The sequence below is a fragment of the Schistosoma haematobium genome, chromosome 6 (assembly GCF_000699445.3).
Source record: "Schistosoma haematobium chromosome 6, whole genome shotgun sequence".
Classification (NCBI taxonomy): Eukaryota; Metazoa; Platyhelminthes; class Trematoda; order Strigeidida; family Schistosomatidae; genus Schistosoma; species Schistosoma haematobium.
This window is the reverse complement of record NC_067201.1, coordinates 5,770,098-5,787,508: the sequence shown is the minus strand read 5'-3', so window position 1 is coordinate 5,787,508 and position 17,411 is coordinate 5,770,098. Positions and strand designations below refer to the sequence as shown.

The 17,411-nt window shown below is 34.1% G+C and overlaps 1 protein-coding gene across 2 annotated transcripts in view; it reads left to right on the top strand.

Annotated features, from left to right (window-relative positions):
- MS3_00000569 (uncharacterized protein) overlaps positions 1 to 17,411 on the top strand; it is a 60,192-nt gene that overhangs the window by 3,928 nt on the left and 38,853 nt on the right. For both annotated transcript variants that reach the window (XM_035732337.2, XM_051208286.1), the window contains exons 3-6: positions 306 to 396; positions 7,235 to 7,377; positions 8,924 to 9,133; positions 14,892 to 15,055. In XM_035732337.2, coding sequence (XP_035587545.2) covers positions 306 to 396; positions 7,235 to 7,377; positions 8,924 to 9,133; positions 14,892 to 15,055 — 608 coding nt within the window. The remainder of the gene's footprint in view (positions 1 to 305; positions 397 to 7,234; positions 7,378 to 8,923; positions 9,134 to 14,891; positions 15,056 to 17,411) is intronic.

Here is a 17,411-nt window from a genome sequence, read left to right as displayed (position 1 = left end):
GTCCTGAGCAATGCTTTCCAGCTCTTTCCAGTTGTTATTCATTCTTTTTGATATCTGCTTCTATTTCCTAACGTAATGTGTTCTTTGACCTTCCTCTTTTCCGCTTCCCTTCAGGCTTCCCATTAGACACAAGCATCTAAAATTTTCTATTATTGTTATTATTATTACTATTATTATTACCAATTATAGTTGTAAAGTTGAATTAGGAATCAATGAAAGTGTATACTTACTTACATTACATTTTCTTATAATAAATATGTAAACGGTTTATTCCACTGAGTATTTAAATAATTTTTTCTTTATAGGAACCGTTATCAAATAGGCGTTTATGATTATGTATTCGATTTAGTTAAAAAGGATGATAGTGACATAATTGATATTTATGATTTAATTGAAGTAAGTTATATCATTATTAATGTATATTGTTACTGTTTAATGTATTTATATAATTTTTCATTTTTCACTTGGTGTTGTTTACTTGTATCTTCCGATTGTTGTTGAGGGTTGAAAAATTGACCAGTTTCTTGTTGGCATATATGCATCCGCCACGTTATCACCTGAAGTCATAAGCTTTATAAGCAAAGATGGATAGTGGCTAACAGTGGAATCCAGGAAATGCGTTAAGTCCTATATGGGACTTGTCAGCTGGATTTATTTGCATATCAGAGTTGATGTTCACTCTGGGACTCATATACACATATGCCAACAGGAGACTGATCAATTTCAGTCTTAAATAACAATGGGAAGATAAAAGGAGACAACACCAACTGAATATAACTTCACACGATCGCACAAGCAGGTGGCTATCAGGACTCAGTAGTTAAGTGGATACCGCGATGGTGTTTGAAGCGGACGGTACTGGGTTCGAGTCCCAAGGTGAACATAAACTCAGATGCCGGTACATCCAGCTGACGAGTCTCAAATAGGACGAAACGCGCATTCTGGATTCCACTGCTAGCCACTATTCATCTTTGCTTATAATTTTTCGTTGTTTAAATGCCTATTAATGAAATTACGTAAAACTAATCTCATTTTTGTATAACTCTGAATTGAGTTTAACCATACTACCAATTGTTTGAAGGTAATTGATAAATTTGAATCAGACTTAAGTCTAACAAACAGCTATAAACAAAGTAAGCTATGATACAAGTGAGAACAGACTAAACTTATTACACATAACAGTAGTATAGCATAGCATAGTAATAAAAAATATTGAATAATGTAAAAACAAAAGATAAGCAATAGATACATTTGGGGGGGGGAGGATGTAGGTTCGGTTATACTGCTATTAATTTTCAATGATGTTATCTAAAGTATCCTACTAAAGATTAAGACTAGTTCATGGTCCTTAATATAAAAGTATCCATCTCCAGGAAATGGACAATCTAACAAATAAAAATTCATACTTTGACAACATAGTGTATACAATGTCAAGTTACTTAAATTAATGACCACTTAGCAACTTGATCGAATAAAATTGTTCAGTTTTAAGGACTAGATAGATATGACAATGATCACTAATCAATGTAAACTGTTTTTATTGTTTGATTAAGATATATGGTATAAAGGACTTTTTAATAATGAAGTTGATTCATATTAGATGATGAATTTAAAAATAACATTATCATTATCGACATTATTTAAAAGAAAAGAAAAGAAATCGCTTTTTAAAACGGTTGACAACATTGTTTGTTTTAAATAGTCAATTTATTCAGATTATTTTTGATGGACAGTCAGTTATACGCAAATGCATATAGGTTCAATTTGCCTCAGGTCATTGAATTAGAGAGATAAATTCATCAAGACACATTTCAAGATAGTAGAATTAGTAACAGGATCAATAGTACTCAAAAAAACATTAATTAAAGAAATAAGATAAAAATATATAAAAAGATTTTGGAATTTCGGATCTAACAGAAGATAAAGAGTGAATGCATTTACAGTATTTTGAACAATTCTGAACTATTACACTTAAAATCTGTAACTATTGGCAACAATAATAATGTTCTAGTGAGAAGCCGTTACCACTGGAGTTCAACCAGGTCTGTTGTGAGATACCAACTCACTGAAGACAATGGTGTACGGTGGCGCAACTTCGTGGATTGGTTGAAGTTAGACATTAACACCGTCGGATGCCGGCTGTCTCAGTGGTTTAGAGGTCAAGCGTTCGCACGTGAGACTGATAGGTCCTGGGTTCGAACCCCGCGTGGTGCGGAATCGTGGATGCGCACTGCTGAGGAGTTCCATACTAGGATGAAACGGCCGTCCAGTGCTTCCAGGTTTTCCATGGTGGTCTAGCTTCAATCGACTCATGATTTCAACCTGTGAAATTTCTAAAACTCTCCACAAAACTCATTCTGATAATGCTTTATATCTTAATCAGTAGAATAAATACTTAAATGAAGATTTTTAGCTCAGGTGGATGGTTTTGATGAAGTTTTATTCTCTTGGCTGAATGGTTTAGGTTGTGAAGGTTTCATTAATCTTTTGAACGACATCATCAGAATATATTTCAAATAAAAGTGAAGTGTATGAATTTCTCAACAATAACCAATCAAGATCGAAGTCTACAGGACAAACTATGAACTATATATGAAGAAATTTGAACACTTAACTTTTATCTAAAGTTTGTGTTGATAATGTCGTTCAGAAGAACAATGAAACCTCCACAACCTAAACCATTCAGCTCAAAGAACAAAACTTCATCAAAATCATTCAATTAAGCTACAAATCTTCTTCATTTAAGTATTTGTTCTACCAGTTAAGATATACATCATTATTGTTGCCAATAGTTACATACTTTAAATGAAATCATTCAAAATCATTCACAATACTGTAGATACATTCACAAAATATACAACATTCCATTAAATCTTATCAATAATTCAAACTCATTTGTAATAATTGTTTAAAACATAACAATATTTAGGCCTAGCAATTGTATAACTTAGATAAATGAATATGATGTATTTACAAATTAACTGAATGAACTTTTACAGGAAAAAAAATAGTAAAACAGAAACATTGAAACGATCTATTTTTAGTAAACAAACTGACGGGTTTATCATTGATGAATCAATAAATGAAATTTACTCGTCTATGTAGTTAATATAGAGTTCTACTATTTCAGTGTATATCAGCTTGTGATGAAGATTCTGATCATAATTTTCAACATGGAAACATGATGTTCATATTAGATAGTGTGGTGTGTGCTACTATAATGTTAACAGATATAAGTACGATTTGTTATCAATCGAAAAGGAAATGTTTGAAGGTATAAGATTAAGAAGATGGAAGAAAAGAGAACAAAACTAGAGAATGATTGTTGTGAAAACGAAGGAACTGTCAAGTCTGAGACAATTGGTTAAACATTTTGTAAATGAAGCATTTACTTTATGGTTCTTAGAGTTTACTAGAAAAATTCTGTGATGTTGTATTCAAATATATTCGATTTTGCCCCTGCCTATGTTCTCGTTCACTACAACAGTAATTCATTACCATATTTTGAACCTATTAATTAATTAGTGTTTCTTATGGTCTCTTCATAATTACTGAAAGGTCATTTATATCTTATAGTTTAGTCAGAAAACGTTCGCAACTGAATTTCAGTAGGATGAGAAAGTAATTTAGTCATTACCTTTTTTTGACATAAAGGATTTGTCATCAGTAGTTTTTGGAGTATGAACTGATTTCTCTAAAGTGAGCCTTTTTGAAGTATCAGTTTGAGTTTATTAATCAAAAAATATATACAGAATAAATAATACTCAATCACCAAGGAAATACTGTTTATTGGACATAAATTTAAGGAAGATGTTATTACACATATACTTAAGAACTATCTGCAAAAGTCATTCTGAAGGACTCTTCATACCGTGAATCTTTGTTTGATAGACAATAGTTACAATTTCATGTCTTTTTATGACTAATGAGTTAATACGACTGACTAATTCTATCTAATTGTAAACATCCATCTACTCTTAAGGAGTCAGGTACAAAGATTGTTTTTCAAGGTCTCTGCTTCATCACATTTAAGAATATTTAATAGGGTAGTTTAAAAGAAGACAGAGGATCAATTACCTTTTTTTCTTGTAAAGCATATAGTAGGTTCTAAATATTCAGAGCTATGTTCTTACATTGATCTATTTTACAAAGTACACTTGAGTATTTAAGAAGTATTTATTTAAATTTATTTCATATTGCAGGACTATTGACCATCCACAGCTTAAGATTGAGATTATATTGAAGAACAGTACATCAGATTTATCGCCTTATCATCATCGTAATTTTCTACCGTACTTGATTTCTGTGTATTGTCTAGTACAATGTTCCGAATCCTTTTGTTGTTATAATTGTATCATTCTAGGAAATGTATTTTTGGTAAAACTCCTGATTATTATTTACATTTTAACTTAGCTACACTTGCGACTTCTACGCTTTAGGCTATTAATTAAATGTTTTTGGTAATGTTTCTGATTCTGTGATTTGAAGAAAAAAAGAGGTTTATTAAAATAATTAAATGACGTTATAAATGTTAGGAAACCGAGAGTACTGAATAACTGTTTCGTTCTAGGTATGGGACTCGTCTGCAGTACACATTAATAACCCTGCCAGGGAATAAACCTAAAACTTTCATGTTCCGTGATAGGCTCTTAACCTACAGAATGCTGAGTAGTCATCCAGGGGTTTATATTTATAATTCCAGTCGAATCACGATATTGTGAAGATATCATCCATTTCCACCGGTGATATATACTTGATACCCGATAAGGTTTAACTCCTGAGGTCACGACTTCCGATTAGAACTCTGGAGATTACCTCTCGAAGTTGGATTCATGTAAATACGTGATGATGGTTATTATTTCCCTTGTCAATGAAATAGTTGTCCAGTTCAATTTTATCCCATGATATAATAGTACTTTGAAAATTACAGTCAAAGCCTTTCTAAAATCATTCTTCAAAATAATTTACAACTCGTTCTTGATATTTAATTTTCATAGTTCTGGAATGATTGAATATCTAGTGAGAAATCATAATTGGTGAAGTTTAGCCATAGTTGAACAATAGAATAGATATTACTAATAACAAGGGATAATTACTTTTCCACAGATCAAATTACAGAAAATGTAAACTATGGGCTATTACATTTTCATCCAGTTGTAATATGATATCTGCATTACTGTGAAATTTTAAAGTATGATCTTAATTGTAGTCAATAGGTTGATGCTATTGTGCTAAATCTAGACTAGGATAAAGTATCTATGAAGAAAAAATGGTTTTCATAATTATCGGAGTACTTATATATTCATAGCCCCCAAATGCCCTGGTACGGCCGAGAATGAGGAGAGTCACCTCTCCTTCTAGAAATGCTCTCACATGGCCACGTGCAAACAACCACTACCAGGGAAGTCCTACTCACTACTTCCTCGTGACGGGGATGTTGTTTACGAAATTGAGAGGACGAAAAGTGAATGTCCGGCACTTTAACTGGGTTGATGGATATGGAGGATCTACCTAGGGAAGTTGGAAAACCCTGATTCCAAACCAATGGTGTACATGGGCTCCAGGATCCTGAGGGAACAAATGTCGTATGAACCAATCGTTGGCCACCGGCTACCATGGAACTGCATCTCCTGACGTTGCTACACTGCCTTATGGATCAAACCTTCAGGCCGAAGTCTCCGGGTGTGGCCCCCTAAGAAAACCACCTGCTTCCGTTTGAGTGTGCGGGCAGTATCACAGTCCTCACACAAATCGAATGAATATGGCACATGTGTATCTGGTCCCTCCTTGTACGAATGTTTATGTGTTTAAATAAATAAATAAAATAATTATATATTCATATGTGAATGTGAAGGAAACATAATTTAATAATGACAATATATAAAGTATTTATATATTAAGAATAAATACTATGAAATATTTATTATTTGTATTGATAATTAAAATGTACTGGTGAAATATCAGTAGTAATCTCACTTTTAATGTAAATAAAACATTTAAATACTTCATATACTTATAACTTACTTAATTACTTACACCTGTTACTCCTTGTAGAGGAGCATAAGCTGCCCACCAGCAATCTCCATCCAACCGTGTTTTGGGTAATGCTTTTCGGCTCTTTCCAGTTGTTATCCATCCTTTTTCATATCTGCTTCTATTTCCCGACGTAATCTGTTCTTTGATCTTTCTCTTTTCTGTTTCCCTTCAGGATTACAAGTTAAGGCTTGCCTCGTGATAAATATTAAATGTATAATTGATTATACTTGAACGGTTTAGAAGTAATCTGTGATATAAGAATTAAAGGTACTGTTGTGAACGACAATCGACTGCATTTGTATATGAAATTACAGTTATTTAGTAAAATGTGAATACCATACGTCCATTGTCTCGAACTTTGTTGTTTCTTCATTTCCATATCAATCACTCTATATTGCAGTTCTCTTCTATTCGATCTTCTCAACCTTTTGCTGTCAGGTATCCTACTTTCGATTGATGTTACATACTACTTATATCTATCAACATGATTAGCACACACTTCAATACTAGGTTCTTAATTCAGTGAATATTTGGATATGCATTACTGAGGAGCGTAAAACTAGAAAAATCTTCAGAATATGTATTATTAGCAAAGCTGTTTAATGTTAAATAGTTTTCAATAGTTCCAAAGATGATGGTAATTATTAATCGAAGCTAATTTCATGTAGAATAGTCTCTACTAATTCTTTCACCTTAGTTATGCAATATATTTATTTAAGCCGTGATAAAATAAACAACACATTCATATACGTTTTCGCCTTAAGACTAACCTGAATACAACAGTCAGCTATAAAACATTGACCGATAAACTGCTGTTACTGTAATAAACAAGAACACAGATGAGGACAAGCGAATGTATTTTAATGCAAAATTACAGAGTTCTTTGGTAAAATGTGGAAACCATACGTTCAATAATACATTTGTAGATCTTACATCAGTTGTCTCAAACTTCATCGTTCCTTCACTGAATTAACAAATACCTTCTGTTTCCGTTCTCTCTGATCCGATCTTCCCATCCTTCTACTACCAGGCATTCCACTTCTGATTAGTGTTATATACTACTTATATCGACATAAGTAGCTTACACCACATTACTACTGTGAACATGAATGAATTTTTTCATATTTTATTTAAAGAAATATATTTATAAAACTTTAAATTGACATTTTATCATTAAATTCTTTACTTCATTTCAAAGTTAATGAATAAAGCTGGTATATCATTGAATGATCCAAGATTAGCAAAATTTACAAAAGCATTGAATGAATTACAAGGTAATAAAATCAATCGAAATGTTCTACAAAGTAAATCATTAACGTTGGATAGAGAAACATTTCGAATGTACGTCGTGTAATGATTGATTATTTTTATTTATGTTTTTATATCAGATAAATTTATAAAGCAATTAGTCCCTTTGATAAATTTCGATAATGTAGTAAGAAGACGAAGATTTTTTCTGATTGAGATCATGAACCTATTGATGTTAGACCACCACTTTTGGAAACCTGGAAGCACTGGACGGCCGTCCCGTCTCAGTATGGGACTCATCAGAAGTGCGCACCCACGATTCCGCTCGCGGGATTCGAACCCAGGGCCTCCCGTCTCGCGCGCGAACGCTTAGCCAACTGGACCACTGAGCTGGCATCTGATTGTGATAGTGTCTAACATCAACCAATCCACGAAATTGCGATCAACATGTGCTCGCTAGTGACTAGCTTCTTGAGGGAATTGTCGGAGTTCTAGTGAGAAGCCGTGACCAGTGGAGCTAATCCATATCGGGTAGAGACAGGTATTTACCTCAATACAACGGAAGTTGGTTGTGCAATTTCGTGGATTAGTTGATGTTAGACACTATCACAATTGGATGCTAGCTCAATGGTCCAGTTAGTTAAGCGTTCGCTCATGATACCGAGGGCCCTGGGTTCGAATCCTGCGAGCGGGATCGTAGATGCGCACTGCTGAGGAGTCCCATACTGGGACGGAACGGCCGTCCAGTGCTTCCAGGTTTCCAAAGGTGGTGGTCTAACATCAATAGGTTCATGATCTCAATCAAAAAATTCCAATTCTGTCGTGTATTATCTATCCCAAATCGAGATTTAGGGATTTTTGTCCATTACTATCAAACATTGCAGTATTTATTCACTTAGACTAGTGACTAATTGGTGAACTAGTCCACCGAGTTCTATCAGAACCAAGGACACTTTTTTGACTGAGATAATGAATCTCTACAACCCCATACTGATGACATTATTTATCAGTAATTGGTCAGTTAGCTCATTAAAATGTGTATCTGTTGCTTTCAAAGTATGCTAAGACTTATTTGTTTGACAGATAATTCCCATTTAAACATTAAAATTAAAACACGAAGATCAGCGAAGGGATCTCTTTTTAACGAATTTATTATCATTGATATTATTTATTGATAATCACGTTGTATCACGGTAGCTAGATTTAAAAATATGAGCCACTGAATTCCTACTTAGTGACTTGAAAGTATCTTTCTCACTGTCAGTTTCCCGGTAGTCCTGGATTATATCCTTTGTCAGTCTCTGAGTATGTGTTCTTGATGATATAAGTTCGGAAATATAGTGTTTTTTCAGTACTCCACTCAGTTTTATTGGTTATTTTATTGATTTCTATTTATACTGAAATTATTATATGATAAATTAAATTACATCGTTTTGATGGAGTTTTGTTCTCTGAGCTGGATGGTTTGATCGTGGAGCTTTCATCGTTCTTCTGAACGAGTTCGTCAGCACAAACCAGAACGATGAAAATTCCTTGACCGAACCGTCCAGCTCAGAAAACCAAACTTCATCAAAATCATCCATCTGAGCTACAAATCTTCTCTCCACTATCTCAAATTACACTGCGTTTCTTATTTCAGTGTAGCAAAAGAAAATCTTCATATGTTATTACGCATTATGACAAATGATTTTTGTATACCAGATTTTGAATCATTTGCAAGTGAAATTCAAACAGTTTTTAATTTATGCAAAGAAAATACAAGTGGTCAAGTAGCCAGTTATATACCAGAATTAAAAGAAATGAATCCGAACTATTGGGGTTTATCATTGTGCACTGTAGATGGACAACGGTAAGTGTGGTGAATTCTTTCAAGTCTGAACAGATGATTTAATATATATATATATATATATTCATATATTCGACCCCGTATCACCCAGCTTCACAGTCATAGGCGTTACCACTGGGCCATCCGGGTCGCGATATGATTCACCATAGGTATATTTACCGTGTTTAGCGGTATAGTAATTATTTACTACTACAATTACTATTACTACTAGTGACTGCATCCTCTGTGTGAATTGTTGAGAAGGCAAGTATTGAGACAAAGCGTTTTATAAAGCCTTCTTGTTTCTAAATGATTTTGTTACTAATGATGAGGATTGTTTTAAATAAATAGGGCAAATCAATTCAAAATTCTTACTGAAAGTGGTTTTATTCTTCATTATATACTAATAAGATGAAAATTCTCATCAATTAATAGTTTATATCTACTGAATGATTGGCATCCATTAGATTGAAATTTATAAGTGAGTTATTATTTTGTCCAATAGAATGTATCATATTATAGATTCTATTAGGAAATAAAGATGGGTGTCTTTTAGTGTCTTATAATAGTAATGAATATCGAAATTATTCAAGAAATGTTGTTTATTCTTTTATAACTTGATTAACTACTCATAACTTCAATTATTTTAAAGTAGTCGTATGTATTCAGTCCAATAATCACCATGTGAAGTTAAGAAATCACTGATTCTTACTGTGTTTATTTTGAATGATATTATTCCATCAAATAATAGCCTATAAATTAACGATCTCCCAAGTTATCTAAAGCCAAAATAGATACAGATATAAACAACGTAGAATTAGAAAATTATTGGTCAAATGAGAAGAATGACATTGTGACATTAGGGTTTCCTGACGTGGGTTCGAATCCCATCCCCGTCGTCAGTTGCTATAACTTGTAGCCTGAGTGCCCTGTTAATAAATAACGTAATAATACCTCCAATTAGAGAGCAGTGGATTATCGATCGGACCAACGATGCGTAAAAAAAGTACGAGCAGCCTAGAGTCCTGATTGGTCCTGCTTTCCGCCTAACCTAGCCAGTTAAGTCCAGAACACTAGTCTCAGCCTCTGCAATATGAATCCTTATATTTCAAACGTACTGAGTTCATATACAAATCAAACAGACCACACCGCACCATAAAATATGAAACAACATTTGTACAAGACTTAGTCAAATGTGGCTGTGAATGAGGGAGGTAGTGATTATTAGACAGGGAATAACTCAAGAATAGTAAATTATATAATAATAGTTCATAGATCAAAATAAAGCTTATGTTAAGAGGGACTTGAATATGAATAGTTTAGTTGCATGACAATTATACGATAAAAATATACGCATATTATTGGTCCATAAATGGATCCTAAAAGTTACCATTCATTATGCTTATCGGGACCTAACAATTAAGTAATACTTAAATTAAAGATTTTAAAGGAAACTAACAAATGAATATATCTGTAACCAATTTTAGGCCTTAACACCTTGAGCTACTAAGTATGTTTCATGCGTTTATTATAAATCTTAACCAAAAAAAAACGTTTAGTAGTTGAATTCATGAGTCAATTGAACCTAGACCATCATGGAAAACCTGGAAGCTCTAGTCGTCCAGCTTCAATTGACTCATAAATCAAACTACTAAATTAGTATTATATCCACAAAACCCCTCTCTGATTATAATCATCATATGTTTACTAGTGACGGTCTACAAGAGGTATTTCCTGGAGTTCTAGTGAGAATCCGTGACCAAAGAAGTTCAACCGGATCTGTTGTGGCGCAACTTCTTGGATTGGTTGAAGTTGGACATTAAGGCCATTTAATGCCGGCTCAATGGTCTAAAGGTTAAGCGAGACTGATAGGTCCTGGGTTCGATTCTCGCGAGGCGAGGTCGTGGATGTTCACTGCTGAGGAGTCCCCTACTAAGATGAAGCGGCCGTCCAGGTTTTCCATGGTGGTCTAGCTTCAATTGACTCATGAATTCAACTATTAAAATTACTATAATATCCACAATACCCCTTTCTGATTAAAACATTTTTCACTACAGTGTTAATTACCTTCACAAAGATTTTACTTAATCTTCCAATTTAATCAAGTTATAATAAAAACAGTTAGATGGTGGTGGGAGGTAGTCAACAGGAATCCCTGGATCCGGGTTTCGTGCTACTTGGCACTCGTTAGCAAGGTGTACCTGTAGTCTTGGTGGAACTAATGCTCCCTGACAGATTCGACCCCGTGTCACCCAGTTTCACAGTCATAGGCATTACCACTGGGCTATCCGGGCCGCGAATGAACTCCTGTAGGACTGTGATGTAATCACAATTGGTTGATCACTGGGTGGTGATCAATGTCATGTGTGTCAAGTTCTTCTTAGTGTAGATCGAATGCTATCGATTTGACTGTGAAGCTGGGTGACACGGATCGAGTCCGTCAGGGAGCACCAGTTCCTTCAAGACTACGGATACACCTTGCTGACGTGTGCCAAGTAGCACGAAACCCGGGTCCAAGGTATCCTGTCAACTACCTCCAACCACCATCTAATCTCAACATAGTGCACGCGATGTCGAGTCACCTAGACTAGTGGCCACATTGCAAATTGGTCGATAGGATTCTATGTGCACTAAGAAGGACTTGACACACATGACATTGATCATCACCCAGTGATTAATCAACTGTAATATCATAAAAACAATCCAATGAATTTGATAAAATACATGCTTTACACAACTAGTAAAATTACTTTTCTCTTTTCAATTGATTAATACAATAAATTATAGTTTTAAACTAGAATAAGTCATATCTATATTTATACTACTATTTATAGTAATATTTATCTTTTTAAACGTAAAAATGAATTCTAATTCTAATAATATGGTAATTCGTTTTTTCAAAGGTAATTAAATGGCGCCTTTCAATAATTTATACTTGTTTCGAAGAAAGGTTATCGAAAGAATACTATCAATTATATAAGTGAATTACTTTCAAATAGATTCTAAGTTTAATCGGTTTTAATACATAACATACATTCGTATTGTCTTTGAAGTTGAATGATAATCATGGGTTCCTAATATTTTTGATGATTGTAGTTTTCATTTAGTTAATTGAATATATAAGTAGAGATGGTAGAGTAATTAATAAGGTTGTAAAACTTTATTGAGTACGTTAGTCAAGACATTGAATCTTTTGTAGCGTTATATTAGCTTGTATAGGAGTAGATTGGATGAAGGCTATGAAGATGATCAAAGTAATATATAACATAGCAGTTAATGATATTGATTGATAATTACCCTTTGTTTTACTTCGTTTTTCTCTTTTGATGTTTATGTAGGATTTGATCACTTGAACATCAGCTACAACTTATTGGTAGTATTCGCTGGATGCATCAGTGAATTTATTTTACTGAATAGTATGATTCCCAAAAATAAACTTCAACCTTTTTTAAAAGTAGCCTAATAAAATTCACAAAGTGTCATGAAAACATAACTTTGGTGGCCTTGTTAAGAATATGAAATATATATATCATGAGTATCTCTAGGCAGAGATTCGATTCAGGGTTATGTATGTAATATCAATAATATAACTTAATGTAAAAACTTGATAGAGAGTTGCTTAATGGATTTAGATACAATAAATTCAGGTTTGCAACTTGTTTAAACTCTACCTAACAATAAGCCACTGCTCTTTGATGATGAATAAATAGTTTACTTCAGGATGTTAGAAGAAACTTATATGATCCGTTGAATTCCTAATAAACAATTACTGTATGTTCATTCAAACTTACTTACTTACGCCTGTTACTCCTAATGGAGCATAGGCGGACGACCAGAATTCTTAAACTCACTCTGTCCTGGGCCTTCCTCTCTACTTCCATCCAATTCTTGTTCATTTTTCTCATGTCTATCTCCATTTCCCGCTGTAATGTGTTCTTTGGTCTTCCTCTTTTCCTTTAGCCTTGAGGATTCCATGTGAGGGCTTGTCTTGTGACGCAGTTGGGTGCTTTCCTCAATGTGTGTCCTATCCAATTCCAGCGCTTCTTCCTAATTTCTTCCTCCACTAGAATCTGACCAACGAATCCGAAGTATTTTGCGTAGTCAACTGTTAATATACACTTGTATCATCTGGATGATGGCTTCCGTAGTTCTCCAGGTTTCCGCCCCATACAGTAGAACTGTCTTGATATTTGTATTGAAAATTCTAACTTTGTTGTTGGTTGACAGAATGTTGTTTTGAGTTCGAGATATCCTTCAGTTGTAGATATGCTGCTCTTGCTTTGCCGATCCACACCTTCACATCTGAGTCAGATCCACAGTGTTCATCAATGATGCTGGCCAGTTATGTAAAGGTTTTTGCATTCACCAAAACCTCTCTGTCAAGTGTGGTTTGATTGTTGCATGTTGTGTCGTATCAGAGAATCTTGCCTCTCCGTTTGTGTATGTTGAGACGTACTGCTGCTAAGACTGCTGCTACACTGGTCGTCTTTTCCTGCATTTGTTGTTGCGTTTGTGATAGAAGGGCCGGATCATCTGCGAAGTCTAGATCATCCAACTGCATCCTAGATGTCCATTGTATCATGTTTCATTCAAACATCTTTCTTTAATTAGCCAATTACTTACTTACGTCTGTTAGCCCTCGTCGAGGACAATAAATCGCTCACCAACATTCTCCATCGAACTCTGTCATGGGCAATCCTTCCCGGTTGCTACTTATCCTTTTCATGCTTGCTTCAATTTCCGACGTAATGTGTTCTTTGACCTTCCTCTTTTCCTGCTTCCATTCAGGATTCTAAGTTATGGCTTGCCTCGTGATTCAGTTTGGTGATTCTTTCAACGTATGTGCTCTCCGCTTCCAACGACTTCTTCTCATTTCCTCTTCAGCTGGTTTGTCCTCTCCTATAGAAGGCTGTTGCTCATGGTATCCGACCAACGGACATTGGGTATCTTGTGTAGACGGTTGTTTATAAATACTTTTACATTTGGATTTGAAGGACATTATATAATATAAAATAACGTCAAACTGTCTACCCCTCATTGATGATCCAGTTTCCATTGAGAAATTTAGAATTGATGTTGTTAAGTAAATAGCTCAAGGTACATTTTTGATCATGGTTGTGATAGTTCGCCAAGTTTCAGTTCCGTATAGTAGAACTATCCTGACGTTCCTATTGAAGATTCTAACTTTGACATTACTTGACAGTTGTTTTGAGTTCTATACGTTCTTCAACTATAGCCAATAAAATTTGTAAAAAGCCAACTTTTCTACAAAGTCACTGACATAAGTAGTAATTATGTATTTTGTTGTGATTATCTCCTAGGCGAAATTCCGAAACATTTTCACTGAAAAACCATTTTATTGGTAAAGTTAACTAAATCAAAATAATCACAGTAACGCTTATATAGAAATGAATAAAGATCACACACATACTAAATCATGAATTGACTGAGGTGATCAAAAATGAGCAATGGACTATTGTCAAAAGAATCAATGTTAAAGTGATTGTAAACGATCGTTGTTGGGGAGTCTCTTGCTTCAATGTAACAACTTTTCATTAATTTTAACCTATTCTCTTCTATTAATATCTGTTTGTTCACTAAAACAATTATTAAATGGAATCTTTTAAGAAACACCAGCATCTAAATAACAAGTTTATTCAAGATTGTTGTATATATATATATATATATATATATATATATATATATATATATATATATATATATATTCAATATTGATACTCGTTCGTGCTTATTTCTTCTTTCCCCCCCCAAATTTCATTAGCTTATCCATGGGTGACAGCACTATCCCATTCACAATACAATCTAGTAGTAAACCAATTACATATGCATTAGCTTTGACCGATTTAGGTCCACAACATGTTCATCAATATGTTGGCTATGAACCATCAGGATTACCATTCAATCAAATTTCTTTAAATCATAAAAGTAAGTTAATAATTCAAGTTAAGTTTTAGAACCATTTGTTAAATAATCTAATGTTGTTGTAGTGAAGGAGAACATAAATGGGGGGGGTAACCGAATGTATTTGAACACAAAATTACAGCATATCTTAGTAAAATCTGAGAACCACAAAGTAAATATTTCATTTGAAATAGGTTAATCAGTCGTCTTAAACTTCATTGTTACTGCATATTTTCTGTTCCTGTTCTTTCCTTCTCGATCTTCTACTGAAATACATTCTATTCCTGACTATTGTCATATACTACTCTTATGGATATAAGTAGCACACATCACATTGTACTGAATTATCTACATTAAAAATAGACGAATCAACAAATTTTCATCATTATTTTGGACAATATATATCTCTCAGTACATACTTTAAGATGAAACCATTACACTCAAGGAAATCAATAGCATCAAATTATCGAATTGAGTTACAAATCTTTTCCATCGTTTTCAAAGGTTTTAACTCTTTTTCATCACATTTTTATTACTACTATTTACACTAAATTATCTCTTGATATTTACGATAGAAACCATTTAGTAACTATACAAAATATTTATTACTAATTTTGTGGAAATAAAACAACCTCAGATGTATTACTCTTTAATAATCGAAAACAATAAAGCTTTGTGAAGGAATTCTAGGAGGTCTAGTGAGAAGACGTGACCAGTGGAGCTAATCTGTGTCGGATAGAGATAGGTATCTACCCCAGTAAAATGGGAGATGGTGACGAAATTTCGTGGATTGGTTGGGGTTAGACATTAACACCGTTGGATGCCGGTTGGTTCAGTAGTTTAATAGGTTGAGCGGTCGCATGTGAGACTGAAGGCCCCGGGTTCGAATGCCGCGAGCGAGGTCGTGGATGCCCACTGATGAGGAGTCCCACAATAGGACGAAACGGCAGTCCAGTGCTTCCAGGTTCTTAATGGTGGTCTAACATCAATCGGTTCATGATCTCAAACAATGAAGTCAATCTAATTACTTATCTATAATTTGTCATCAAATTATGTTTAATAGTTTTTACTTTTTGTAATTTTTTTTCTATAAACAATGGAGTTCAGTCATGTTAGATATGAGGCAAATATTCATTGATGACTTTGAAAAAAAGGTGATTGAGTAGCATACCGTGAATTGATTGAAGTCAAGAATATTAACTATTGAATATTGATTCATCATTTTAAATAGTAAGCGCTCAGTATGAGATCTAAAAACTTTAAACTGTATCTTTTTCGAGATCGTACATATAGAAGGTTTGATATTATGACCAAATAACTATCTGGTACTGTTTAACTTTTAATTGTCGTTTAATTAAGATCAATCATTGATGACCTAGCTCTCTTATCCCATACACACGAACAAATGTAGATGACGAGAACTAGTATAACAGAAGCCTATGCATCAGTAGGCCTCAACATACACAAAAGAAAAGGCAAGATCCTCAAATACAACACGGTGAACACCAACCCAATCACAACTGATGGCGAAACTTTGGAAGATTTGGAATCTTTCACGTACCTGAAAAGCATCATCGATGAACAAGGAGGATCGGATGCAGACGTGAAGGCGAGGATTAGCAAAGCAAGAGCCGCATTCCAACAATTGAAGAACATATGGAACTCAAAACAACTCTCAACCAATATCAAAGTCAGAATATTCAATACGAAAATCAAGACAGTTCTACTTTACGGAGCTGAAACTTGGAGAACTACGACAACCATCATCAAGATGGTATAAGTATTTATAAATAGTTGTTTACTCAAGGTACTCAACATCCAATGACCTGATACCATCAGCAACAGCCTTCTCTGGAAGAGAACAAACCAGCTTCCATCTGAAGCGGAACTTAGCAAAAGATGATGGAAATAGATAGAACATACATGACGGAAATCATCAAACTGCATCACGAGGTAATCCCTAAATTGAAATTCTGAAGGGAAACGGAAAAGAGGAAGGTCAAAGAACACATTACGTCAAGAAATAAAAGCAGATATGGAAAGGATGAATAACAACTGGAAAGAGCTGGAAAAAATTGTCCAAGATAGGGTTAGATGGACAATGTTGGTGGGCGGCCTACGCTCCTTCACGAGGAGTAACAGGCGTATGTAAGTTGATATAAACTATGAAAAGTACCATATTTTTTTCTTTTTGTTTAAATCCAAATAAATAAAATAATTTTATTAATTTTTTTAAAAATAAATATTGATAGTTGAGATCGTGAGTCTATTGAAGCTAGATCACTATGAAAAACCTGGAAGCACTGAACGGTCATTTCGTTCTATTATGGGACTTCTCAACAGTGCACATTCACAATCCCGTATTGCAAGATTCGAACCC